This window comes from Odontesthes bonariensis, chromosome 17 (assembly GCF_027942865.1).
Source record: "Odontesthes bonariensis isolate fOdoBon6 chromosome 17, fOdoBon6.hap1, whole genome shotgun sequence".
Classification (NCBI taxonomy): domain Eukaryota; kingdom Metazoa; phylum Chordata; class Actinopteri; order Atheriniformes; family Atherinopsidae; genus Odontesthes; species Odontesthes bonariensis.
Window position 1 is genome coordinate 15,925,037 of NC_134522.1, and position 27,319 is coordinate 15,952,355.

A 27,319-nucleotide genomic window follows, 5' to 3' on the forward strand; every position below is an offset into this window, starting at 1 on the left:
ATATTGCGTTTTTATTTACAAATCTTTAGGAGTAATATTATGATTTTAATTCTTCTTTTTTGTTTGATATTTAATGTCTGCATCAATCTGCCATCCTCGTTTTCAGCACTTCGTTTTTTTCTTCATACAGATTGCAGCCTTAAAGGCAGTCATTTCTTGTTTTTTTTTCCCCTCTCATATCTTAAATCTCGTCCCGCGTTCATCCACACAGTTCTCAGGAATATGCAGATGGCTATTTGAGAGGGCGTATAATACATCTATGATCCACTGGAATCCCGAATCCTTGCAGCTGATTGGCTGCTGGGTGCTGCCTCCTGTTGGGATGGACCTGTTGGATAAAAGGACCATTTTCCAAAGGACTGCGTGTTACACAGAGGATCATGCACTGGGGACCATCCTGTAACACGCAATAATAAGAAAATAGGCCAGTCGAGAAGCATCGAATACACCATGACGGGGAAACAAGGCGCCGTGCTGTCGGAAAGTTTAAATCTGTCGGAGAAAACCTCTCTGGGTGCAAACAGCCACCAGCCGAAGAGCAGTGCCATCCATCCACCGCCCAGGTGCACCGGCTTCGGCATCCAGGAGATACTGGGGCTCAATAAAGAACCGTCCACAACTCCCAGGAATCCGCTTTGCTCGCTACCGGCTGGGGCGCACCTGATAGCCGCCAGGTCCGTGCTGGGGCCAGCGGGCGTCGGTGTGGGTGTCGGGATGGGATTAATCGGCCCTGGTGGCATTCCTTCGTTTTACAGCCAACCAGCGTTTCTTGAGACGGTGCTGTCGGACGGACAGGATGTCCACCTGCAGCCCCACGGCAGGTCCGTGGGGCCGCTGGACACCAGCCAGTCTGCCAGCTCAGGTGATCAACATGTAGTGATGATAAAGCCTGCGGTCACTGCAACATAAACCCGTGTGTGTCTGTACAAGCTTACATAGCTTACGGTGCATGAATTTACTCATTATAATCATTATTATTATCATCATTTACATTATTATTATCATATATAAAAAAAACATTCCATTCTATCCCCTTATCTTATCTAAATCATCATGTAAAAATATGATTTAGATAAGATAAGCGGATAAAGATAAAATGGTTTGTTTGGTAAAAGAGTATGGTGACAAATTATGCGTTGGAAAATGCTCATCTGCCATGAAACTTAATGCCTTTCTCTGTTTTCAATGCAGACTCCGAAGATTTATCTTCAAATGAACGAAAACTCTCAAAGTCATCAATAAGCCAGAGCAAGAAACGCAAGAAAAGACGCCACCGGTCAGTGTTCATTTCTGGGGATTGTAGGCAAATAAGATTTATTTAGATCAATCTGCAGAAAAAAAAATCTGCTTGGTTTATTCAAAATTGGTGGGTTTTCCCCCTCCAAAATGGAATTATAGGATAATATATATATATATTTTGTTTGTTTGTTCTGTCATTTATACCGAACATAAACAGCCCAGATCGCCAGAATTTCCTAATCATTATTTGATAGATGATTTAGATAGATTATTTCTGATACCAGCATAAAGATCATAAAAGGTCTGAATTGAGGGGGTTTGCTTTGGTGTGGTTTGCTTCATTCTTTTAACCTGTGGAATTTACTGAAACTACAGCAAACAGTAATTGAAATGTAGTGAATATTCGCGCTTTTCGTCTTTATTTTCTTTGGTAATTTGCTTTTTTATGTCACACATCTGCGTTTTATGTCAGAAATAAACAAATGGTTTAGTTGCTCCTTTGTAAAAAAAAAATTCTGGACACAGTATCTTGTCGAGCTGCTCCACATATTTACACCGTTAACCCATTTCCACAGGACTATATTCACCTCATATCAGCTGGAGGAGCTGGAAAAGGCCTTTAACGAAGCACATTACCCGGATGTTTATGCCCGAGAGATGTTGGCCATGAAAACAGAGTTACCTGAAGACAGAATACAGGTGAGGTCTATTTTTTTTATTTCTATCATAATCTGTATTATTCAATTGAATTGTTTCTGAACTTGGCGATTTGAAACCTGAGTATCTAACATTATATGGTGTGTTTTATTCACTTATGGCATATTTTATTAGTTTAATTAGATCGTCTCTATGAATTAAAGCTTTTAAATTATAGTAATAAAAGCCCTAATTGGCTAAATTTGAAGGGCTTCGTGGTATTAATTATTTCCATAAAAAGCACAGTGTTTTAAAGGAACAATATAGATATGTACTCCTATTATTCAATTTTAAAAAAATACACTTTGAAAACAAATATGTATTTAGCCTACTTGATGCGCTCATCACACGAAGAAGTGTTATCCAATCAAATCCAAGGAAGACTTTTACATGCAATCGAGCTCGTGTCTGTCTCAATATGATTATATCATTTATATTATCTGGTTAGCCTTGCAAAATATATCCTGTCAGTACGAGCTTCTCGTTTCAGAAATAAGCAACTAAATAGTTTTACTGCTTAGATTATAATCTAGACTATTTGTGTTCAGTGGTTTGCCTCATGAATAAACACGTGTCGGATACGGTTTCCTCTCCATCAGTGCCAATCACCTGCTGCACCACTTGAGAGTAGGCCGCCTCTCATGCTGCTCTGATGTAAAAGGGGAGATGGTCTAAAGCGGTCCTCCGTAAATCGATCAGTCCCCCCCCCCGCCCCTGTGCCTGAACAAAGCCCGCACTCCTCCTGCACCAGCATCCTCGCCAGGACAGATAATCTCTCATCAGGCGCAGTTGGATGTGAAACAATTTGTTCTCGGAGACGGAGCCACTAACGACCTAATCAAGCTATCAAGGCGGAAGAAGATTGCAGTGTGACCTGGGCCCATCCATCTGCCGCGGTGCCTTTTAATCTCGTTCTCATTACGGGCCTGCAACAGTATGGCCGTGAATAAATGAGGAAAGGAAATAAATAAATAAGCCGCTCCTCTCCCTAAATAAAATTAACACCCAATTTTCTCATTGAGTTTAATTAGTTAAATCAGACGAGCTCGGGAGGCTGGCCCTGCTGCTGCAGCCGCTGCTGGAGAGACGCAGGGAGTTCAAATGAAATAACTACATTGAATTTATTAGCACGGGTCAATAGCGCTGCTCCCCGGAGTCCCGGTAGTTTAATTTCCCGTGATATTTGCCCGCCTGCCCACCATCGATTGGGCCTGAAATTAACTTATTTTTCAATCAGCCACGCTGTGCCCCTGGGTCGCTCCTCCTTCCCGCTTTCATACACTGGCTTCTTTTAAGGGGCAAGGAGGCAATTTGTCAGAAGAAAAAAACGAAGTATCTTGTATGAAATAAAGTTTATCATCTGAATTACCCAGAAAAAAAACCCAGAAACGATTTGATCTATTGCGATTTGATGTTTAATATCTGCTCCCTCACTTTTTGATTCTTCTTTCTGGTTACTTCCTCTTTTTTTTTTACAGCACCATCAGAGGTGTCTAAGAGTGTTTAACAATCCTGTGTTGTGCCATACAATCAATTTGGCCCTCTTTCTCGGCTGACACAGTGTCTGCTGGGTCTTAAGCAGCTGTTGGCTGTGGCTGAGTGTCCAAAGTGTCTTGATTTGTCAAAAACCCACTGTGACTTTTGCACAGGGACATATTCTCAGGCATCTTCAAGAATGCTCAACAAAACTTATACAGTTACATTTCAGCTGAGTCGAATCAATAAAGATAAATTGTAGTGAAAAGGCTGTTTGATTTAAAAGGATCCACATGCCGTCATCCCAGAAAAATAGCAATTTGTATTCAAATATATCAGGGATATTTAACTGCTGAAAACATCCCATACCGCTCCAAATTTGTTCTTATTGATTACTTCTTCCTGAGATATAAAACATTATGCTAGTGATCAGTAGTGGTGTCGCATAAGTGATGCCACGCACACATACAGGCTGCAAGGTAACTGTTTTGAACTCTTGACAGTAAAAAACAAAAAAAACCCAGATCTTTCACATGAAATGGACACGTGCGTTTCCCAAATTTTCCTTTTTGCTCAGTATCAAGTTTCCATAAGAGTGAAAATCCTCAGCGCTACCAATGTGTGTCTCAGTTTCCAGAAATATTAGATTGATTGTTGAAGCATTAAAGAAGCTTATTCATTTCGCATTCATGCATCCATTTTGCGACCTATCTTGCAAAAGCTACAATGCTTAAAGCGAAGATTACTTCCGGGTGAGAATACCAGTCACTTTTAACAGATTACTCCTCCTGTCACAGGTGTGGTTTCAGAACCGAAGGGCAAAGTGGAGGAAGAGGGAGAAGTGCTGGGGCCGCAGCACAGTGATGGCAGAGTATGGACTGTATGGAGCCATGGTGAGGCATTCAATCCCTCTACCAGAGTCCATCCTCAAGTCTGCCAAGGATGGCATCATGGAGTCCTGTGCCCCATGGCTGCTCGGTGAGGCTGTCGTCTTCTGCTACGTTTTTGCATCCTTCTCTCAACTCATCCGTTAAATCTTCACTGCACTCATTCAGCATTGATAATATATATCAGCTCTGAAAGTTTGTATATTTGTGGAAGTTGTTCAGGAGCTTCTGTTTTTGATTGCTAAGCATGACACTTTCAAACAGAGAATACCATGTAATATATTCACCCAACACTCTGGTAATGTATTGTCATTGTCCATTTAAACATTATATTCTAAACCAGAACTATTTTTGCTTGCTATTTTCAGTCCAAGATGGCTTACCAATCAACAGACGCTATTCTAAATCTGAATACCCGCAACTCTTTGCAGGGATGCACAAAAAGTCCATGGAGGCAGCAGTTACCCCACCAACAGGGAAGTGTGATGCCCCCCAGCAGCCCAGCGCTCAGAGGCAGGAGGAAGCTGAGGTGGAAGAGAAGAGGTCAGAGGGAATTTCTAAAGAGGAACTGAGAGAGAACAGCATTGCTGCACTCAGGGCCAAGGCACAGGAGCACAGTGCCAAAGTGCTGGGGACGGTTTCTCATGACAGACTGCTGGAGGGCAAACAGGAGAGACAGGTGGTTGATGAGAAGGCCAGTGATCCCCCAAGTCCAGCAGAGGAGCAGAGAAGTCCCTAGAGACTATCAAGAGAGAGCTCAAGTACTGTTATTCTCATGAGCGAATACGGTGGACTGGCCGCTTTCAGCATGAGTACGGACATACCAACACAGATTTTCATCCCTTACTGACATCTCGAAACTGGCCTGCATCTGGACTTGTACAAGGAGAGAACTCACGTGGTCGGCTGCTGCACAGAAGAAGCAAACACACTTTTTATGATTCACCTCCAAACTCGCTCTTGTTGCCTGACCAGAGTAGAGACAATTTGACAGAGTGGGGGTAGAAAATGTAGATGTATATAGACCCCCCCAATTATAAATAGAATCAGATGAGCAAACATTTATACAGTACAGCAGTTGTGGCACATTTATTATTACTAATGGCCAATGAGAAGTCAGTGTGGGAAAAGCCACATTTTATTCACACCATTCATTCCAATCATTCTTGTACAGTTACTAAATGGTGACATTTTAGATAAGAATCATCTCACCGACAGTAAGAGAAAGAAAGTAATTGTTGTCCTATATTGCGATGTATATAATTGATGTATCAGTCTCTCTCACCGAGGCACAATTTGAAATATGTTTTCTTGTAGTCTTAAAATGTCTGTGTTTTCATTTCAAAATATGTATAAGTACAAATTCAAAATATAAAATACAAATCACTGTTTATTAAATTTGTCTCTCGGTGTCTTCTTCTGCTTTCTTCAGTTGGATCCTGTAAAATGATTGCATTGTCATGGTGTTATTGTAACTCTTAACTGGCATGAAGTTGCCCTCGTCTGTGGAGTAGCTACTTGTTGTCACTTGACGCTCCGCTGCCTGGGTTCATTAGGAAACCCTCCCCGGCTGCATGCTTGGTTTGGTTCCTATAATCCGTTGCAGATGAAAGCCTTCAATTTCAGATTAGACTAGGGGACCAGCGCTTTTGGGACAGGAGAAAGAGAGAAATCACCTCCAAGCAGGAATGACCTCCGCCTGATTTTAAAACACTTTAATAGATGCTGCTACCAACAGACACACAAGCTGTTTCATCCTCTTATCTGAATACTTAGCCAAAGTCTAACAGCTTTATTTGTTGGCAATCTTCGCATTGCCTGGCTGTTCATAAAAATTTGAATTAGGGCATTTGAGCTCAGCTTTATAACACATCTATGTGGACGCATTAGCCGTAATCTATTTCACATTTTACCCTTCTTAATAAGTTGAACAACTTAGCTATGTCACATTTACACAGAGGCAAACTATTATTTTCAGTATGCTGGCGAATGTCTGAGCAGTGAATGGCTATCAGATTGGAACCATGAAATCATACAATGGGGAAACGTTTACAAATAACATTGCTGGCAGAGAGAAGCACACATAAAATATTTACTGAAGGCTAACGAATGAAATCAAGTAAGTCAGGACAATTAGACAGGTCGATGTGACGCTTATTTGTGTAAACTACACATTTGGGAGGATTCGTCACTATTGCTGAGTCAGCTTGTGGATAATGATTAATGCAAGAACAATGAGGGAATTCAGCTTTACATTAAAGTCTGAAAAGACTGATGCAATTGACCGCTTTAGATAAAAAGGTATGGGCATTCTTTAGAAACACTTCTCATTTCTTTAATCAGAATAGTAAATCAGATACAGGACCGTCGTCGCATTTCTCATGACCACACCTCACTTCACCCCATCTCATCGGGCTCCACCCTCTCTTAACTTAACAACTCAACTAAACTCAAGCTTACTAAACTAAGTATAACTTAGCTTTTGTCTCATCTTATTCATCTCATCTCCATGAGACTTGACTGGTCTCAACTCATTCCTTTTAATCTCAGCTTACTTTATCCACACACATCTCATCCTTTCTCACGTTGCTTTGCCTCGTCTTTGCTCACTTTACCGTATCTTTTCCGAACCTCTAATCCTTCTTAACTCCTCAGTTTAATCATCTCATCTCACCTAATCTTATCTCTCCTCAACTCAACTTTACAAGTCTTGTCTTATCTCTTCTCTTTTCAGTTTATCTATTCCCTATCTTATTTAGCTGAACTAAACTCAACTCAACTCTGCTTAACTCAGGTTAGTTTAGCTTAGCTTATAGCTGATCTGTTGGTCAACAACTTTGATCCAGATCAAGATAGGTTTAACTATGATCATTTTGTTAACTTTTGATCGATTGATTTCAGGGGGGCAACATTTAATCTAGTCAAAATACGTACAATTAAGAACATTCTCATTGCTGTTTTTTATATTTAATCTTACAGGTTTAGACTTGTTTACAGCATGTTTTGCTGGTCTGCTGTAGTTTTTCCTGTGTGCTGTGGTTTAATCTTCAGTTTCTGAACAACCAGAAGCATGTGTTACAAAGCTGGAAACCAACGTCACACATAATGAAGAAATTTCCATTCAGAGTGAAATAACCAAGGGTTCTCAGCCCAGCTAAGTTATAGAGGCCAAGACATACACAGAGCCTGGATTATACCTCTAAAGTGCAAAGCTATTTAATCCTCTGAGAGTGAAACAGAATGCTATTATAGATCAGATTTGCTAAAGATCAAGCTGTTTACATTGAATATGAGGAGATAATTCGTAGTATCCCTCGTGATGGGCATTCTGCTCGTTGAAGACTGTCATAAGATCATCACAATCCACGCAAAGTGACTGAAAGGCTTCAAGAAAAGGTTTAGTCTAATGCATTTTTAATATTCAATTTATTTTTTGATGGGATTTTGAAAACTATGGTTTCATTGGTGAGATTACGAGTATACAGATAATACGTGGATGTCTCTAGGCTCCAGTTTTATGCTGATTTAAAAACAGATACAGGCACTGAGTATTGAAATGCGGTGCTGTTCTGCCCTCTTCTGCACAGATTTAGCAGCACAACTAAGGGCTTAGCAGACAGTAACCCTGCCATCTGGCTGTAATCAAACCTGAATATTTTAAATTCTAGGCTTATTTTTGTGCTTCATTGCACTGAAAAAGAAAAATGATATTTTTTGCTTAATGTTTTCTGATTTTAAAGTTTTGCAGCATACTATTGGAAAGACCAAAGCACACCCTGGAGAGACTGAGCTGAGAGACCCAAGTGAAACTACTAAAGTAAAACCACACCAGCTAAAGCTAAAGAAGTGAAATACTGTGTCACCTCATCTCTACCATCGTGGACGGAGCTTTTTCTGATGTTGTGATGTGTCATGTTGCTTTCTGTTCTACTTCAGCATTTTGGCCACAAGTTGGATTTGAAAGAGGTTTTCAGATTCTACATATCAAGTTGTCAATGCAATCTCATAACTATCAATAGCTGCTCTGAGGCTATCGATCCTCCCCTCTTCTTCTGATGATTGCCTGCTTCTCTGAATAATTCACTTCTAATGCTACTTTTACTTTATTTTAGAATTCGCACATCTCTGATTTACATTAGAAATAGAAGGTGCCCAAAAGCACATGACAATATTTCTGTGTAATTTCCAAGTCCTTCAGGTCTTAGTAATTCTCAAATTAAGATTTATAATGAAGTTTAATTGGACCTGGCTGGAACTGACAGAAACAAGTGATTAAAAATGTTTATTAGTGATTGCACATTCGTTAGGAAATGTTCATTTCTGCACTGTTTGAATGGTCCTGATCATTTCTGCCATGTTTAATTGCTTACTGAAGATCAATTAACATTAAGACAGGGAAAGGTTATGATGCCATATTGAAGTGTTTTCAGGTCCCAGTGTTAACCGCATAGAGCAGGAATAAACAGGAGTTCAACGATATAAAAACTGAGGTAGACAATCAAAAGATACCCCAGCTCTGGCAAGAATAGTGTTAGAAACCTAAATCAAATGCAGATTATTATCACCAAGTCCGTCCTGAAGAATCTGACAAAATTCTGTGACCAACATCTTGGGGCAGACGCTTCAGCCAACATGGCAAAAAAATGGTCTTCACCACCAAGGAGGACTCACATCTCCTACACAAACAAGTAAAAACCCACCTCACCATCACAAAATTTCACCTTGACAAAGATAGGACTTCTTGGTCCACCGTTGTTTTGATACAGTGTCACGGCTTTGGCTTGGTGAAAGAAAGGAGAAAACATCATGGAGAAAGCAATTGATGACATACAGCAGAAGCCAAGAAACCATTAACAGGGAACAATGTTAACATTTTGGAGACCTGAATCCCATCCAGCATCTGAGGAGAGAACTGAAGATCACAGTGATAAGAAGGAAGCTCTTCTGCCTCAAAGACCTGGATTTTGTCAAAGAAAAAGAGTGATGCAGAGTGAAACGGAAAGCTTGTTTGCACTTTTGAGACAAGTTTAATGCTTTTACAACAAATTAAGGCTTTGTCACTAATCACTGAGGAAGATTTTAAGTCATTTTGGAAGTTTTTCATTGAAACTAATATAAAAAAATCAAAAAACAGACCAGAATATTTCATTTATGTTCTTTATATCTTTAACATGCTGTCTGACATATGGAAATTCTGTATTAAATTAATAGTCTTTCAGTTTGAGAATGCAGTTCACCTGCTTCTTTCAGTATTTGTATTCCAGTCTAATGTTATGTATTCATTGTCAGAGAGTTTTGCTGCCTTTCTCCTAATTTGTTTTGCCTGTCTTTCTTTTGTGAAGTTTGTTCTCAGTCAGCAAATAATCTTACATGTCCTTCTATGTTTGGTTGGTCTGTTTGTTGACCTTGTTGACTGTTCCTTTGCCATGTTCTCTGATTTCTCCAGTCTGTCTATGAACCTGCACTTTAGTGTACCTGCCTGTTCTGAACTGCACATCTCTTCTCCACCAGTTTGTTTGCTTTTTGATTCTTCTCTTTTGTGTGTGCGTTCCATGCCTGGATTTCATGTTTGGGTCAGACCAGCTTTCATTGAAGCTCACTCTTTGCTTTAATAGAAACTTAAACTGTAAATGCCCATAATTAATATGCATCAGTGCACTTAGTAATGTGCTTCATACATCCCGATCAAAAACACATTCAATTACATTTCTGATGATATTTCTCCATTCTAAAGCTGGTTAACCAATAATATAATCGATGATTTTTCCCCCCAGAATTATGAGAATACTTTGAGTGCCTTATCTCTGTGTTGGAGCCACACCTCAGTGTTGCAGCCACATGGTGGCAGTATTGAACTTCAATCTTAAACATTTATTAACAGAGGGCTTGTGGATCTGATCTACATATGAATTATAACACAGGTTCACGGTCACATACTTGACATAATTCTGGCAATCTATGAAAACCTACTGCTGAACCCTAATTTAGATTTGGACTTTGATTCACAACTGCAAGGTGACAACAAGTTTGTATAACATGCTTGACACGATCCGATGACTTTATCAATATTTGTCATCTCTTGTCACTCTTATGATGCTGTTGGTGATGAAACTGTCTGCTGTGCGTTAATGGGTACGCAGTTGAATGATCTGTGCTGGCCGGTGACTAAATTAATCTTCAAGGATAATTTTTTTCCCTAAAGCCACAGACCAGCTCTCTTTCATCACCATCATAATCATCATCATCATCATCATCATTTATGTACTAATTTAATGAAATCAGAATCTGTCTGTGAAAGTATTGCTCTTTTTACATTTTAGAATGTAGCCCCACAATTTTTTCGATTACACTATTGATTCAAGTCAGCTGCTGATGTCTGTGTCCCTTTGAATACTACTTTATCTAGTTTATTTTGATTAATCAAAGCCTGAAAATCGTTGGAAAACTGAGACTAAACAGCCTCTTATTTGCTCACCTGCAGAAATTTCCTGAAGCGTGAAAGCTAATTTACTTTGTTTTAAGATTAAACATCCAAAGAGGTAAAGCATAGAGAATACATATTTTATACACTTAAAGAAAATACCCTACAGCTCTTTGAATATGCGTCAGTTGGATTACAGTATATGATTGGAGTTATGTGTCTGTAATAACCATCAGCTTAGAGTATAGTCATCTCTGTCACAGCTGCCTACTCTCCTACTCTCTCGTAATGCATTTATTATCTCTTGAAGTTGTGCTTGACAACTTTTCCCAGAAAGATTTATGATGTGTGGCACGACACCAGCAGACGTCCACTGCATCCGCCCTCCAGCCTACAGTGCATGGTATTTTCAGCAGGCCATCTGTGGGCACCTGCGCCTGCCAAATCCAGTCATCCGGGCAGACATGAACAGCGTTGGACTGTTTACTTTAATACCATCTTACCAACCTTTATTACTTCCTGCTTTATATTAATTGTCTGAGAAAATAGCATCACCCCTCCCTGCGAAGTGTAAGGTACTCAGATTGCAATTAAAAACCATCACATCTTGCTGAGTCTTATCTCAGAGCTGCATTAGAGGCTTCTGCTGGCAAAAGACGAGAGTTTTAAAGAATCCTCAGAGCCAAGAGAGGGGGGAGAAAAGTGTGCTGTCTGTTCTTATCAAGAGAAGCGAAAATATGAACCGATAGACAGCGCTCCCTTGTTGCTCAAGAGTGATAAGTGAAGCCAGTAGATGAGGCTGGGATGCCCTTATCAGTTCAGTGTGTCCTGGCAAATGGCGGCCCCACAGAAAAGAGAGGCATGTTGCTGTGCGACAAAGGTGTGAGGGCAGATAAGCTTGTATGTGTGAAATGCTTTAAAGATGAGCTTAACTCTGATGTGAAAGACAGGGAGAGAGCGAGAGACCAACAGAGAAAAAGAGGGGTTTACAGAAACGATGCGGACATCTGCTGTGCTGATAGTTGCTGAACGGATATCTTTATTTCTTTATGCAAACGGAAAAGTGGCAGAGCAACCCTGTTGGGAATACAGATTTGTTGTGCTGAAGCTGAGAAGTGATGGAAGAGGCATTCAGACCTCTTACTAGAATACATTACTGTACAGCAATATAAGAACACTTTATTGCAAAAAGCCCTGCTTTACATACAGATGTATTATCAGCTAAAACTGTCAGAGTGACCATATGACTGATATATTTAATAAAAAAAGGACTGCTTGGAAGTTTTATCCCTTGGAATTGTTTGCATTTCTTCATAAATTGGATGGCTATATATGGAAAATAACCCAATATGTCTCTGAGTGACAAAATAATTTAAACCTTTGCTTTCACGTGTGTAACCCAATCATGCAGATATAACTGCAACTAAAGGTTTTTGTTAACTGTTAATGAGTCCTGCATGTAAACCTGGCTGGGTTCTATGATACTTTTCTTCTGTGCATCCAAAAAATCCCAAAAATGACTTAATCATTTTCATGATTTAGTTGTTTTGTTGCTACGTGACATCCTTGAGATTCAGTTCATAGAGACAAATTCTGACATTTTCTGTGAGAATATTTCCTGGTATAATACAGAGTTCATCATTCAATCATTTATTTGTCATGGTCCTGTGCTGGTTGTGTGTGATTTTGGGTGCTTTTCCTCCTCTAAGATGAGGTTGGGATGGGCAGACTGTGGACGCTCCTCCCTGGGAGGAGTTTGGTTTCCAGCTCCCCAGCTGTCACACATGTTGCTCATCAGCCTCATCACTGAGCAGCTCTTAAGGACCAGCTTGTGCACCCAGTTTCTGTCCACAAAACATTTTTTCTGGATTCTCTTTGGGCTTCGTAGACCTCAGCCTTGGAGTGGCCTTTGTTGGGTTATCATTTCCAGCGAGATTAGCTTGACTTGGCCCTGAATTTTCATCATTTCTACACGGTCTCTGTCTGTGGATTGGTTGTTAGAACCTCTTTTCCAGTCTGATTAGTATCAACTCTGTCCTCAGAAATCTACTTAGTTTGTGTCATGATACACTTCCACAAAGTTGTAGTGTGAATCATTCCTTAAACCAGGAAACCTGCTCCCTACTGACTCATTAAAAACACCCAAGCCTAATTTCTCCTTCAAAGTCATTTCTAATTCTAAACAGGTACATACTTTTTCCACTCGCATGCATTGGACATTGGATCCACTTACTCATTGATTTTTAGATGAATAGGTGCGTCCAAGCTTTTGACTGGTACTCTATAAATAATATTGGATCTTTTCCTCAATAAATAAATGATGACGCATCTGTTTTTGTCTCATTTGATTAGTCATATTCTGTTTATCTAACCTTAAGGCTTGTGCGACAACCAGATAATGATTTAGATCACATTTACTCAGAAATTTCATTTTCACTCCAAAACTCTGATAAGGATTCAATGCTGAATATGCACAATGTAAGGTGGAGTCTAATGCAATCTAATGCAATTGTTCTGCCATAAAGTTTACTTTAAGGATGCCAAGAGTTGATGGTAGAGTTTTTGACACTCACTGACACTAATTCAACTACCTAAAACTTAAATATACTTCTTGTGTCAATGTGTTTCTGTTCATTTGTACTGAGTTTTCAGATATTCTACTTCCCTCGATTTCAGTTATTTGAGCGGATATCTTCATTCCTCTTGTTTTAATTGACCATTAAGGAATGCTTTTATATTTTACATCTTATGGAAATGATAGGAATCAAAATCCAGAGTTTATCTTCCATGCAATTCTTCCATAATTTTCAGTGCAATTTTTCAATTCCAATTTCCTCTTCCTATTCCATCCTTCCTGTGCAGCATAGCATAGAAACGCAATTAAGAAAAGCTCAACAAGTACATTTTATACTGAAACCACTGTAATTTTGTTTTCTGAGATGTGCTCATGAAGATGTTTTTCTTTCTGTAGTGCTTCAGATTTTGTTGTTATGTTTTGTCTGATATTGTTGTGTTACACCCTACAACATACACCCTTTCTATAAACAAATATTACATCTTGCTTTGAGTTATACTGTATACTATTCACCTCCTTCATCACATATCTAATATCTAACAAACTGTACTTAACTGCATTATAAGTAAGGTACCACAATCCAAAAATAGAAAGGAACTCTGCAAGATGACTGATGAGAATGAACAGGCCCATAACTCTCTTGTGTTGTTCTGATAAGAAGAATGACTTAATAATAGACACAGATTTGAATCTTTGAGATTCCAAATTCCATCGGATCCATTTCCTTCCCTAAGAAAAGAAAAAGATTTCAATTTTAGCTGTAACATGTTGTCATTTACCTTGAGTTAACCCTGAGTTAACCCTTGGATTAAGCGGGTAAAGAAAAAGAATGGCCGTTGTCATTTAATTTACCAACAATTTGTCAAATAAATGCACACATCCCTTACTTGTACTTACCTACTTGATGCAGGACTGTGGGAGGCTGGAGCAGGCTGGTTGCATATTAGAGAAGTCATTCAATTATCAGATGAAAGTGAATACAAAATCAATCAAAGCTTCAAGATTTGGCCCTGAATGTGTTGGAATAGGGTCGTTTGACACTCCTACTGTGATAAAAATGCTGAGTTAATGCTCATTTCTACTCATGTTTGTATTGAAACTGTTGAAATCTCGAAGGGCAGCAGTCATGAGTTTAGTTCCATCCATTGCTGGGGGCATCATTTATGCCGCTGATGCCCTAGAAAGTGTCTCTGGGTTAATCAAATATAGATAAAATGTATCTGAATGCATGGAAAAAGATCTTTGGATGAACTTCAGACAGCATGCAAGTGCTTGTAATCTACCAGATGAACTATGAGGTTTTGATTCAGGATCTGTAACAAAATAGTCGAGTGGTTTTATCTAGTTTTATGGGATCAAAACTTCAATCCAGATGATGGGAAATTTCAGGACACTGTTTTAACACTTCTCAATCCACCTTTTGATAATAGAAAGCGCAGAATTGTATTTTTTAATACAACCGTTCTCACAAGAGAGAGCTTTTCTGAGTAGCGTTTAACCACTTAAGAAAAATCTAAATCAAACAAAGACACTATTCATGCACCGATTGTCCATAATCAGAGTGGTGACGAGTGTTTCATTAAAGCAGAAGTAAAACTCTAAAAGTGCCATTCAGTTGTATAAAGAGCACCATGCTCCTCATTAATGCAGCACTTAGCTTTTATGTGTTTTTATTGTTCCACTCTGTTCCAGTTCGAAAGACCCATTCAGGTTTTTCTTTTGTAATGTGACAAGCTGGGGTATAACTTTCTCTCCAACCTGATATTATCAGGCTATTGAGTAATTATAGATGAATCAATTATATTTAGGAACTCACAAGGGACAGTGTATTTGCCATTTCAAAACAAAATCTGTGTTTCTAACACCAATATTGTATTCACAGTTTGCAGTTTATTCACATATGCAGAAGTTCACATTCAACCTGCTGCTGCCTCTTGGAAAGTTATTATTCACATGGGGGGTGGATGACTAATGAAATCAGCTTGCTTCTGGTGGTCTGAGCTAGCTATGGATGCTGTGAGTGCTAGCAAGCGTGGGTGAAGCTTCCTATCCACTGAGGGAAAGAAAACACATGCAGCGCTGCACTTTCTCGCAGAGTGAGCCCACTTCAGCACCTCATACAGCTCCCATTGATGAGAGCGGCACTTCCGCCCCCGTCTCCCCCATCGAGCCACATTTTATGTATTAGAAACTTGCCTTGGAGAGACGCTACAAAATAGAAAACATGCAAATGTAAGAGATGCCAGGATGTGCCATCTTTCGTGTAAAACTTGCTAAACCCGCCATCTGCTCAGGTTATCGAATGATGAGATACAATTTGGTCAAATTCTAGGCAATTAAAGTAAAGTATAGATGCTTTTACTTATCAAATAACTTCATACAAACTGACATACAAATCTATGTTCATCTCATTTTTATGCTACGTGATCAATAATCCAAATGCATCTCGGATGGCACTGCGTGATGAATAAGAGTCTAAACATATGCACACTTCCGTTTGTAGGTGTTGCAACTTTTTTCTCCTCTGTTTCCAAAGCATTGCTGTCTGAAAAGCTGAACCTCAAGGCCACTGAGTTGTTTAGGATAGTCTGGCTCTTGAGGCTAATGTTCTGATTGGATGGCAGGTGAAGCAAAAGAACGGGACATGCATGATGGTTGTTTTAAGTCCTGGAGGGGAACAAAGTGCTCCTTTCATTTTGCTCTGACATCCTGACTTCAGAGAGCCGGCTTTGTTCCTGCCGCTGGCAGCTAAAGTCACCTCGAGGCTTGACAGTGAGTGATGCCATAAGACAGTGAAGAGACACGGCAGTTACAGCACAGGCTTGTGCCTGCAATAGCAAATAGTCAATATATTGCTCTGTGGTAGACAATAAATTCTGACAGACTTTTCTAACCACCCAATTTGTGTCCTGTTCAGTGGTCCCAAGCCTTTGTTGTCTGTTGAACCCTTACAGCCCTTTCAAATGAGCTCCTGCACACCTACAGCAGCACCAGATTGTTGTATATTTTTACAATCATTACTGTAAAAAAAAATTCTATACTTTGGAGACAATAAACTCGGTGTTATCTAACAATACTAGCTGTTGTAAGTGGGTTATTGCTACAATTCCTTAATACAATTACAAACCCATACCACTCAGAGTTTAATTAAGCTGTTTGGCCATCACATGCTGCCAGAGCATCGTCAGCACTCTTTTGCTTTCACAAATGTATGGAACTGTACCGGAAGGATGGAGCACTATTTTTTCAGTAAACAACTCCATTAGTTAGAGTCAAAATTTGGTGACTGGGATGATCACAACACATGAATGACATAATTGTCATTGTCATTAAACCATACAGTGATCCATTGTGCCATACGAGGAGTGAATAAAGGTATTTTCACCCAGGAAAAGACACTTCTATCAGAAAAGAAATTTTCCATCATAGGATAATGGTAATGACGCAGAAAAACTTTGAGTGGATTTGAAGTGACCTCTTGTTCAAAGGGGCAAATTGAGCCATTCTATGCTGGCACTATAGACAGCGCAGCCCAACCATCTGATCACATTACTATAAAGGTCAAGGATCCAGTCCTCATGTAAGATAAAATATGTTGAAGGATGACTCAGCTGATTCATATGGCTTTCTTTCTAGATAAATGTAGAAAAATTTCTGCAAGCTTTTGCACAAATGAACTCTCAAATGTAAGTTCATCTTTGTAATGAGAGATTCATGCACTGCAACCCTGCTGTAATCCCTTCAATTAACTGTAGGCAGATTGTTTTTATTGACACAAGCTGGTCAGCTGCTGCAGTAACATTCTTAGTTCCCAAGAAAAAAAATGCATTTTTTCCTTTTGTACCTAATTAAACATTGCAGGTGTCCCCTTAGTCAGTGTTCCCAGTATAACAGCCAGCTTTGTTTCTGCCACAGAGTATAGCCAGCCCATAATATTCTCATGTCCATTATCCCAGTTTTATTTTGGGGGTGAGCTAGAATTGCTTTATGTACTTTAGTGCTCAAAAAAACAATTTTTCTCAGTGTATAGTTGTAGCATTTCCTGTCCTTTTCTATCTGAAATGCCCTATTTTACCTCCTGTTTCCTTACTAAAAAACTTAATCAGCTCCGATTGCTTAACTGATTGGTCAGAAGAGGTTGAATGTGGTATCTATGAACTTTTTGTTAAAGCAATATACCAAATCATCCGTTGTGTGAATGTGGGAACAAGTTTCTTCTTCCGTGGGAGAGAATAATTCCCTTCATTGTGAGCTTCAGGGTTTCTAACTTTACAAACTGTTTACATGCACAAAAAAGCTATATAACACACTGAAGGAAAAGGGAAAAACCCAAAAAACGTAACAGGACCTCTTAAATTGTACCATGAAGTAGATCTGTGTGGAAGCTTCTGAGCTCTTGTTTCTTCACTCATTTAGCTTGTAGTAATATAAGCTTGGACTTTATTGCTATGTATTGATTTTAGTTGTTTACTAGTAACTTTAAGTTTGAAATAACTACTGTTTTATCTCAATTTCACATTGTGGAACATTATTCTGAAATTGCTCCACAGTTTGTAGATGCAGTTTTTTGCACATTTGTGAATCTCTGCCCATCTTTACTTCTGAAAGATTCAGCATCTCTCAGGTGCTCTTTTCAAACTCATATGTTACGTTATTGATTTGACTTCAATAAACCCAATTAGCTGCAACATCTACCTCCAGTTGTTTCTTTTTTTGGTATCTCCTTTTGTTTCCCTCATCCCAACTTTTTTGAGACATTTTGCTGCCACCAAACATAACTATTAACGAGGCTATTTTAGATGCTTATGCATTTTGTCATGTCATTTAATTATTTTTTTAATCATTTAGTTCCCATTATTAATTTATTAATTATTTTTGGTAAACTCCCAATGTCAAATGTAAATTGAAAATGGTTGTTAAATACTGCTAGGTGTCAGGTAGCTGTTCAGGGTAAACCCTGCCTCTTGCCCGATGGCAGCTGGAATAAAATGACACAGGAATAAATGAATGAATGAAGTTACATAAAATAAAACCACTAGTTAATCTGAAGTAATTTGTATTAATTCCTTTTCCTACACTAGATTTGATGACACTGAAGTTGAACTGGATACATTTGTAATAACATTTTGTGTTGGGTGCAATGTGCAAGCTTTATGCATGTGTACCAATATATAATGTAGCCACAGCAGACAGAGCAGGTGCAGAGAGTCTGTGTTGGGCTGTATGACAGGACCACTGCCAATTTACTGTTATATCTATGTGTTATTTTAGGCAGGTTGCACACAGAAGAAATAAGTTAGAATTATTCAATATGGGAGTCAGCAAGTAAACAAGTTAGCAATAGACATTTACAATATAGAAATGAGTCACTTTCAACACTATGTAACTGTTAGGATTTTCCCCTTCTAGCACTGAATGGGATCTTTTGTAACTCACTCCTAAAGCATCTTTCGTCTGTTTAATCGGGGTGTTCAAATAAAAGCTTCGGTCAAAGTCTCAGCTCCGTCTCCTCATCTCTTCCCAAGAGCGCATATTCTTATGGAATTCTTTTTTTCCCCCTTGACTTGCCTTGGCAGGGTAAAGTTGGCCTAAAAATAAAAATGTTCTATTTTTTTTTAACCAGCTGAGGGATTCTTGTACAGTGCAGTCTTGCTCTCTGTTACAGAGACACTTTGTGAAAAAACAAACAAACAAAGAACTAGATCTGCGTCATCTGTGCTTTTGCACTACTGTCTGTAGTGAAAAAGGTCCATTGCTGAAACCCACTCCAATTAATTAGAAGATCAGCGATAAAGATCTGCACCACACCAATTAGAAGTTGCATTTGCCTTTATTTTTTCTCTTAAACAAACCAATGTTTATGTCTTCTTTTTAGCCAAAACATAATTTCAGCTTTTCCTTTTGTTTAGTTTAGTTACAATTTTCTCTTGCCTCTGCAACAGCAGGGCTCTACAACAGATGTCTCAAAAACACAAGGAACAAGGGAGTGTAAGAGACAGCAAAGTGTTTCATTACTCATGCCAAATATATTTATTGACTAGATGTACAGTACACAATAGACACTATTAACCCTCATGTCCACTGCCCAGCAGCTTTGTGTAGCTACACTCTCGACACCTTTTGTCTTCTCTGTCAGGGGTCTTCTTCTTGCCTCTCATTGACTGGATCACTTTCTAGTTTATTCTTTTATTAAATAATCACATTCAACTCGACTGGTAGACTAATCTTTTCCAATGAAATTGATTTACAAGGTGCATAATAAAACAATCTGCAATGATATGAAAAGATAAAACACCTACTGTAATTTTCAAATAAAGGTGCTGTTAATGATTAATGTGGTAAAAGGATAGGTAGTTTCTTACTGCTATGAGTTCAGCTCTTTAATAGAAGTACATCATTTCCCTCTTGTACAGTACTCTGGTGGGAGTGCTGCATACCAGAGATAAAGATTTGGTCTGGATCAATATGCAGGGAAAGCAATACTCCATCCACACAATGTATTTTCTTCCTCTTTTCTGTCTTTTATTTGTTCTGCTCTTCGTATAGCTCCTTTTCTTCGCAAGCCAGGCATCAGCACAGTCACACATTCAGGAGAGGAAAAGAGTTCAGTGTGTCCCTTCTTCCCACCTTTTTCCCTTCATTTCCCCCAAAGCAATTGGTTCCAGTGCTATACATGCCCAGGTTTGGACAGGTAGGCTATGAGGGCAACAACCACCCCCACATACATCCCTGTTCCAAGGGTAATGGACAGTGCAGCCAGGAATAGGGCCCTTCTGGAGCTCATTCCTGCTCTGGAGAAGTCTCCCTTAGCGATGGCCTTGCCAGTCTGACAAAACAAAGCAGAGAGTAACATGAGCTGGTGTGTTACTCATCACCACTGAGTGTATGAGTAGGTGTTCAGCCACAGTTAAAAAAGAAAAAAACAAGAAATGCTCTCAGGGAACCATTAGTTACCATGGCAATTAGGTGATTTACTTCTGACAATGACAAATGTGTTGTTTGGGTGTTTTGGTTTCCTATCAAAAATGAGCCTGGCCTTTATTCATTCTTCTGACACATTATTTGCTGTTTCTGAGTAATTTTCTTTGCAATTATTGTGAAAGATGTTGCAAAACTTTCAAGATATGTTGCACTTTGTTTGCAGGGCCTAAAGCTAATGGTTTCAGAACACAAAGATAATGACATTAGACCAGTCGAAGGTATTGCTATAATCACAAATTGGCTGTAAGCTGCTTATGCAGTACAATATATCTGAAGTGCACGGCTCATACGAACATGCTGTGAATAAAAACCTCAATGTTAATAACTTTGTGTTCACAGATGACTGACAAGCGGACCAAACCCGTTGAATTTACACAGTCAATCATCCGAAACAACTGCAAAGAGGGTCACAGGGTGGAAAATAGGCTGCGGTAGCACTGAGTGCTTGTGCTCACTGACCTTAAATAGAATGCAGTGTAATCAGAATTAATGACAGACTTGACGTCTCTTGGACTTTACCTTGTGAGAGTAGTAAAAGGCAACGATGCCCAAGGGCCAGAAGCAACAGAGCATGGAGAAGATGGCCAGACCCAAGTAATCTCGAGGGGGCAGCACGAGGAAGTTGTCCTCACTCTCACTGTCACTCTCACTGTCACTCTGGAAGACAGGAGGTTTATAGAAAAAAATTAGGTGCTTGAAATGCAGTGGAGGATATCATGTAAAGTATGTTTTGCATGCATATTTTGAGGCAAGCAAATTCATGCTGTAAATTGAGACAAGAGAGGAGGTTGTGATGTTAAGAGTGACATCTACAAGAGAGACAATAAGACTGACGTAAATGGTTAAATGTACTTTGAACATCTCCACAGTAGTGCAGATTGACAGCCCCCCCCACACCCTCATATCAGGCCGGGGTATCTGCTCTTGTTTCCACAACCACCCAGGACAGCATGTGCTCAGCCAGCCAGAGAAGATTTGGTGCCTCTGTCAACACCCATGAGCAGCATGACACATAATGCCGGATTAATGGATTGTTCTATCATGGAGAGGTGACAGGAGAAACAGCAAGAAGACAGTGTCATTTATGTGCTAAATTGCTTCTCCAGCCTGAGAGACCCCCACCATCATCTCTTAATACAAGGCGGTCTTACAAGTCAGAGTGTGTTCAACAGGCACCCAATAATGTGCCTTGATGCTAAAACTCAGAACCATGGATGCTGAGCAGGCTAATGAATGATAGATTCGAATGCCACCCAGACTACTCAGGCCCATCACGCCTGCAGCAAGGACGGCATTGTGACTGCATGGGTGACCTTTAAGAGAAGGTGGCCATACTTCTCTCAGCTGTCCTGGAGACCGAGAGGATGTTTGCCTGAAGTAATAGCCCTCATACGGAGCAGGTTTCATTTGTTAGTCTTGTTGCCTTCTAAGGTCAATCAAAGCAGGGAAAAAGAAAGCACAAAACAGAAATCAATATGTAAGACGGACCTGACCAACCATTTTACAGATAATTAAGGAACAGTCAACAAGGCTAGCAAGAAGACAGGAACAAAGCGTGAACAAAACCACATTTATAAACATGTTGTCCACCTTTTTTCTTGTGTCTCTTGATCTTACCAAGGTACAGAGTCTAATGAAATTAATTTGAGTTATTTAGGAAGTATTTCTGTGAGGAAATTGTATTTATATTTTTGAAGGAAATGGAGGATGGCAGTATGGACATACCAAGCAGTTTACATAGAGCACTGAATACAGCAAATTGCGAACCTCTATGTTATCTGCTTTAGGACCACTGTCCTACCTGGAAACTCGGGTACGACCCATCAAAGGAGCAGCTGGTTGCAACCGCATCACATCACATATATAAACGGGTGAGCGCAAACAGGCGTAATCTCCTGTTATCCTTGTAGCAAGACCTGATAACAGACCTGAGTGACTGGTGCATTCAGTCCTGCTGACAGCCTGCCTGACACCGAGTCCGGTCAACTGGGGATGCACTTCCAGTCTGGTCTGTTCATAAAACTGATGGGGCTCCTCCGATGCACAGTGCCTTTAACAACCCTGTCACAGCTCTCTCCAAGGCCTCGTTAGCATCTGGGGGAGAAAGTCGACTCAACAGCACTGCACATTGACCCTTATACCCTATTAGTTGGGACACTCGCAATGGCATCACACACAGGGTCTTGCTACTTTATTGCCTACAATTTATTTTCTTATGTGTCACACAGATGTCAAAAATCTAATGACAGAGACAAGCTGTGGTATCTTTTTCAGTTCTGTTGCTCATTGTCAACAATGGCTGGTGTACCAGGCAAATGTAAACACAAGGCACAAACCATTAAAGACTATTAGAAATGTAAGATGTGTATGAGGTGTCTCCCAGCTCTCCACTGTTCATCTTAATTTCATCCCCATATCTGTGAAATTCCTCTGTATTTGCTGTTATTCAGTAACATGTGGGGCACTATAATTGTGTGTTTCCCTGATTCACAGTATGCAGAAAGTGTAGCACTGAGGCATGTAGAGCCAGATGGAAGGGGAAAAAGAAACGCAGGTGCTAATATTCCAGCTAAAACCCGAACTTTTCATCTAAGCTCAATTCATAAGATTCATTTGCTCTCTTGAATTGAAATAGCATAACTTTAGCTCCAGGCTCACCTGCTACGACATCCATGCATCAGCCGAGTTCTGCTTAATACCTTTAAAGCTTGACATTACTTATGGCATTAATGGAGCTTTCTTCAATGTCTCTATCAATCTGCCAGGCCTCCAAGTGACAGGAGCTGGCGCAATCATCAGCCCAGTTAGGGTGCTATACTTCTTCCTCTGCCAGCTCAGAGCCCTGGGTATTTCACAAGCATCTCTGACTGAAATTAGATTTTCACCGCTTCTGAAAAGACTAAGTTTATTTTGCTGTTGTTTTTTTTTTCTTACCTTATTTGTAGAAAGTAGTTATAGTCCTAACAGCACAATAGCTTGGACTAACAAAAATCCGACGTAATTTTCTTAGAAATGAATAAAACAAAGGCATACTATTACCGTGCAAAGAATCTGAAACCCCCCCCAGCGAACAGACCTTTTCAAGAGTAGATTATGAATTAGTGTGAATCACACTGGCAGTCTATTAGAACAGCAAATTGAGTAATAAGCATTATTCCAGTCTATTCACCATGAGTCATTTTCTGCTGAAAGATGGCCTTTACAATTACAAACAAGTGTGGATCCCCCTTTTGATTTCATGTTGCAACTCATTCTCATAATGAACCTGTCAAACACTGCAAAATATCTCTTACTTGCATCAATTTGCTCCTTTTAATGTATGGTTATAAAAACTATTTTTTGCTGGAAAGATTACTTTTAAGTTGAACTATTTCTATTACTGCACAGCTGCAAATTAAATATGCCTCAAACTGTAATATATACTGCCTCTTACTATAACTGGTACCAATATTTCTCAGTTTTGCTCTGGTGTGACCTCTGACCTCATACTCTGGACCTTGCTCCTCCTCCACCTCGTACGACACCGTCTGGATCTTCACGTCCCTCTCTCCCTGTGTACCGTCCTCTGTGTTTTCAGTGGAAACTCCATCTGACACACCGTCCTTATTCTCTGTGAAAGTGGTCTCAAAGCTCTCACTCTTTGAATCCTTGCTGTGAAGGCTCACATCATCCTTGAACAGGATGAAATTGGGCCTGTAAAAAGCCTCCACTGCTAGATGAAGGGATGTTGCGTCCAAAAACTGCTGAGTCTTATGCTTGCCACTGCTTCCAGTGTAGTAGTAGCCAATTAGGCTGTCCTGATAAGGCTGGCTTGGGTAGTCACACTGGTATTGCTGGTAGTCATTCTGGACTGCATGCCTGCTACTTTTGTCAAGCAGGGGGTTTTGGAGCTCATTCAGGCTCTCCATGACTTGAGGGCAGGGTTAAACGTAGAGTGGATCAAATGATGGAATCCAAAGAATATCTGGCAGTCTGGTTGCTGGAAAAAACAAAAAAAAAATTAAATCAAATCTGATTAGTTGAAGTTAAAACTCATATAAATCACAGGCAGTCATTCTAAATCATGGCACAATATTGGAACTATAGAGAATCTAGGTGGAGAATGTCACAGTTCGATCCAAAAACTAAGATATTGTAGTAATAATGTGGAATGGGAATTCAGAGCAGGAAATATTTCATTTTGTTTGGCAATCAGCATTCCTCTCACCAGTTCTCAGCAGACCGAGCCATGAAATCCCCATCTGCTGTATGTTCAACTGTTGCATTTCACACCCCTAGTTTCATATGTACATGTAGGGAAAAAAAATTGTTCACGTGTCAAAGCTGTTGATACTGAGAAATGGAGAAATTGCTGAAGGCGCTGCTGTATTTTGCAATGTATACTGATTTGACTTGTCTCTCAGTTGCCCACTGTGACTCTTCCTGTTTTAAAATTCATGGCATGTCATGTAACAAATGAGTTACAAATTTGTTAAAAAAAATTGGTTTATTTAAAAAGAAAAGAAAACCTTTAAAAGACAATAAGAGCATAAGGAGATGCAGTAACTAAGGCAACAAGTGTGCCAGTGTCTGTGTGATCCAAGCATGTCCAGATTTGAGCAACAGAAGTGATATTTTTTGTTGCAAATCCAGCACCAGCAGTCAGTTCTTCCTGGCTCATGATAACTTAATCTAGCAAATTCATCTCTCATCCCCTGACCAAAAAAGAAATTAGATAACAGCCACTGAAGCTGCTGCATTGTACTTTGGAATTAGTAGCAACTAAAGTCCAGATTTGAGAAAAAAGCCTCGGGATTAAAAACACAAAAGAAAATCTAAAGGTTTTCCACTCGCTGGAAATGAAAGAATTATAGCACAAGGTTTAGGAGGTGCCAGAGTTGCACGGAAATAAATACGCACATTTATTGGCTGAGAAGACCTGCCGATCTACAGAAGACCATTGGAACCTCTGACCCCATGAGAACAAAAGCTTATGCAGCCATACTGGATTTCACAGTTATTTTCTGTGGAGAAGCATGACAAATGTGGTCCAGTGTGGCTGTATCTGAGCACACTCACTCTCTCACACACACACACACACACACACACGCACACACACACACACACACACACACACACACACACACACACACACACACACACACACACACACAAACGCACACAAGACTCACGCTCGTTATCTTCGCCACTATGTCCATCCTCACATGCTTCTCAGTTTGAGCTACACTCGAGATAACAGGGAATTCCATTACACACTACATTAGTCAAAGAAAATCGCATCCTAAATCCACAAATAATTCATCTGGCACAAGAAAAAGCGCACTAAGCGCACGTGAATTTGGCTCCACTATGTCCTGTCTGTGTACCTTCTGTTTATCTACAGCAGTTTAATCGCTGTCTCTCTCTCTCACAATGAGAATGTGCAATGTTTTTCAATTTTTTGGTAAAATCACATTACTTCACATAAAGCTCAGAAACTCATTGAAATATGCTCGAATTGCTGGTAGTAAGGACAATATTTTTCATATCTGTTATTTTTGCCTTTTCATATAATACTGAGCTTTTCCCTCCTTATAATAATCCACAGATATGATTTATGATAAAAGAGCATAAGAACATTTTTGGGTCACTAGTAGTATCTTACCTGTAGTATAAAATCTTCCCGTTGATTTGCTCAGCATCGTTCCCCTGCGCAAATGAGTCGATGGAGAGGAGAGGACGGACTCACGCTGCTTGGCATTATCAGTTTCAGGAAAACTCCCATCGTAGCACAACAGACGGCATCCGCGTATAGCAGACGGTTATTCCGTGTGTTTAAGAGTGGACTTTGCCCGCTGAGTCCTGGATGCCATTGCACCGCTGCTGCGTCTGGCAGGTAGATTTTACGCACAGTTTATCTCACAGAGCTCCAAACAACTCGGACATAGCCTGACTGACTGTCTCCAGCCAACTGAGCCAACTGATTGGCTGTGCGTGGCGCGCTGTAAACTCTGTTGTTGACTACGCATTTAACATTTCTAAACTTGTCCTGCTCGAGCGTCTTCCTACATTTAGTGTCTCACGTGCTGGCTGGGTGTTTTCATTCGCACCCCCCGCGCCCAAGGCTGCTGCTCTGCTTTGTTGCGTAAGCTGAGAATCTTTTATGAAATCAGGCTTCTGTGGTAGACACAAAAATATGTTTTGGATCACGTGAGCCGCTTTGTAGAGTCATGATTTGTATGATGTATTGCTTTTTTTCTTTCACAAGCTATTTCAGTGTTATTCTTCCCCACTGAAAACCGGCTTTTATAAGTCTGGGAGCCAAACAGATCACATTTGTACGCTCTACATTACTTAAAAGATTATCCTTTTTCACATTTGATTTCCATATAAGTTGCTGTCAACTAGGTCTAAATATTGTACTTTAAGATTAAGCCACTATTAAATTCATTGCACATTGATATTTGATTAATATTTTAGACAGATTCCATGAATTTGTCATGAGCCTGCCAATTTGGATGTGACTTTAACCGCTCTCTGTTGAGCTTGCTTATGATTGCCTTCTGCAGTTTAACACAGTGTAACCCACTGTTTACATAACATAGATATATTTCCCATACAAGCAACTTGGTGACATAACAGATACCACTCAGAAACATTAAGCTTAAATGATTTTGATCCTTTAAGAATAATGATTTAAGAGAGCTACAGCATTTTCAGTAATGCAGTCTGTGGTTCAGATGAATTAAAAACACTATCTAAAGGTTGTGATGCTATATATCCCAAAACCTAAAAGACTGATATACAGCCACTAAACACAGGACACATATCTTATTCAGAAGGAGCACTCTGTTCCACAGGCTCATAAAAATGTCTGGAGTTAATAATGTGCAAGTCCAGGCTCTGTCACTTCCACTGGGAGATGCATTAAGGTGCTGATGGACACTTTATGGGGGAAACATGGGGCTGCATTCATAAGACTGAGCGCACAAACGTCGCTTCCTGTGTCACCTTGTGTTCACACACATGGAGCGACGTGGCACAACATCCCAACTGTCGGCGTGA

At 39.8% G+C, this 27,319-nt stretch overlaps 2 protein-coding genes across 2 annotated transcripts; one reads left to right on the forward strand and one right to left on the reverse strand.

Moving 5' to 3' along the window:
- Window positions 1-450: 450 nt before the first annotated feature.
- Window positions 451-5,037, forward strand: vsx2 (visual system homeobox 2). The gene is made up of 5 exons (XM_075448195.1): window positions 451-862; window positions 1,192-1,276; window positions 1,815-1,938; window positions 4,209-4,389; window positions 4,667-5,037. The coding sequence occupies exons 1-5, from the start codon at window positions 451-453 to the stop codon at window positions 5,035-5,037; spliced, it is 1,173 nt and encodes a 390-aa protein (XP_075304310.1).
- Window positions 5,038-19,123: 14,086 nt separating this feature from the next.
- Window positions 19,124-26,388, reverse strand: LOC142366532 (synapse differentiation-inducing gene protein 1-like). Its single transcript, XM_075448438.1, has 4 exons — window positions 25,920-26,388; window positions 23,758-24,254; window positions 20,795-20,932; window positions 19,124-20,120 (listed from the first exon to the last, which is right to left on the reverse strand). Exons 2-4 carry the CDS (start codon window positions 24,181-24,183, stop codon window positions 19,962-19,964), a joined length of 723 nt encoding a protein of 240 aa, XP_075304553.1. The 5' UTR covers window positions 24,184-24,254; window positions 25,920-26,388; the 3' UTR covers window positions 19,124-19,961.
- Window positions 26,389-27,319: the final 931 nt, after the last annotated feature.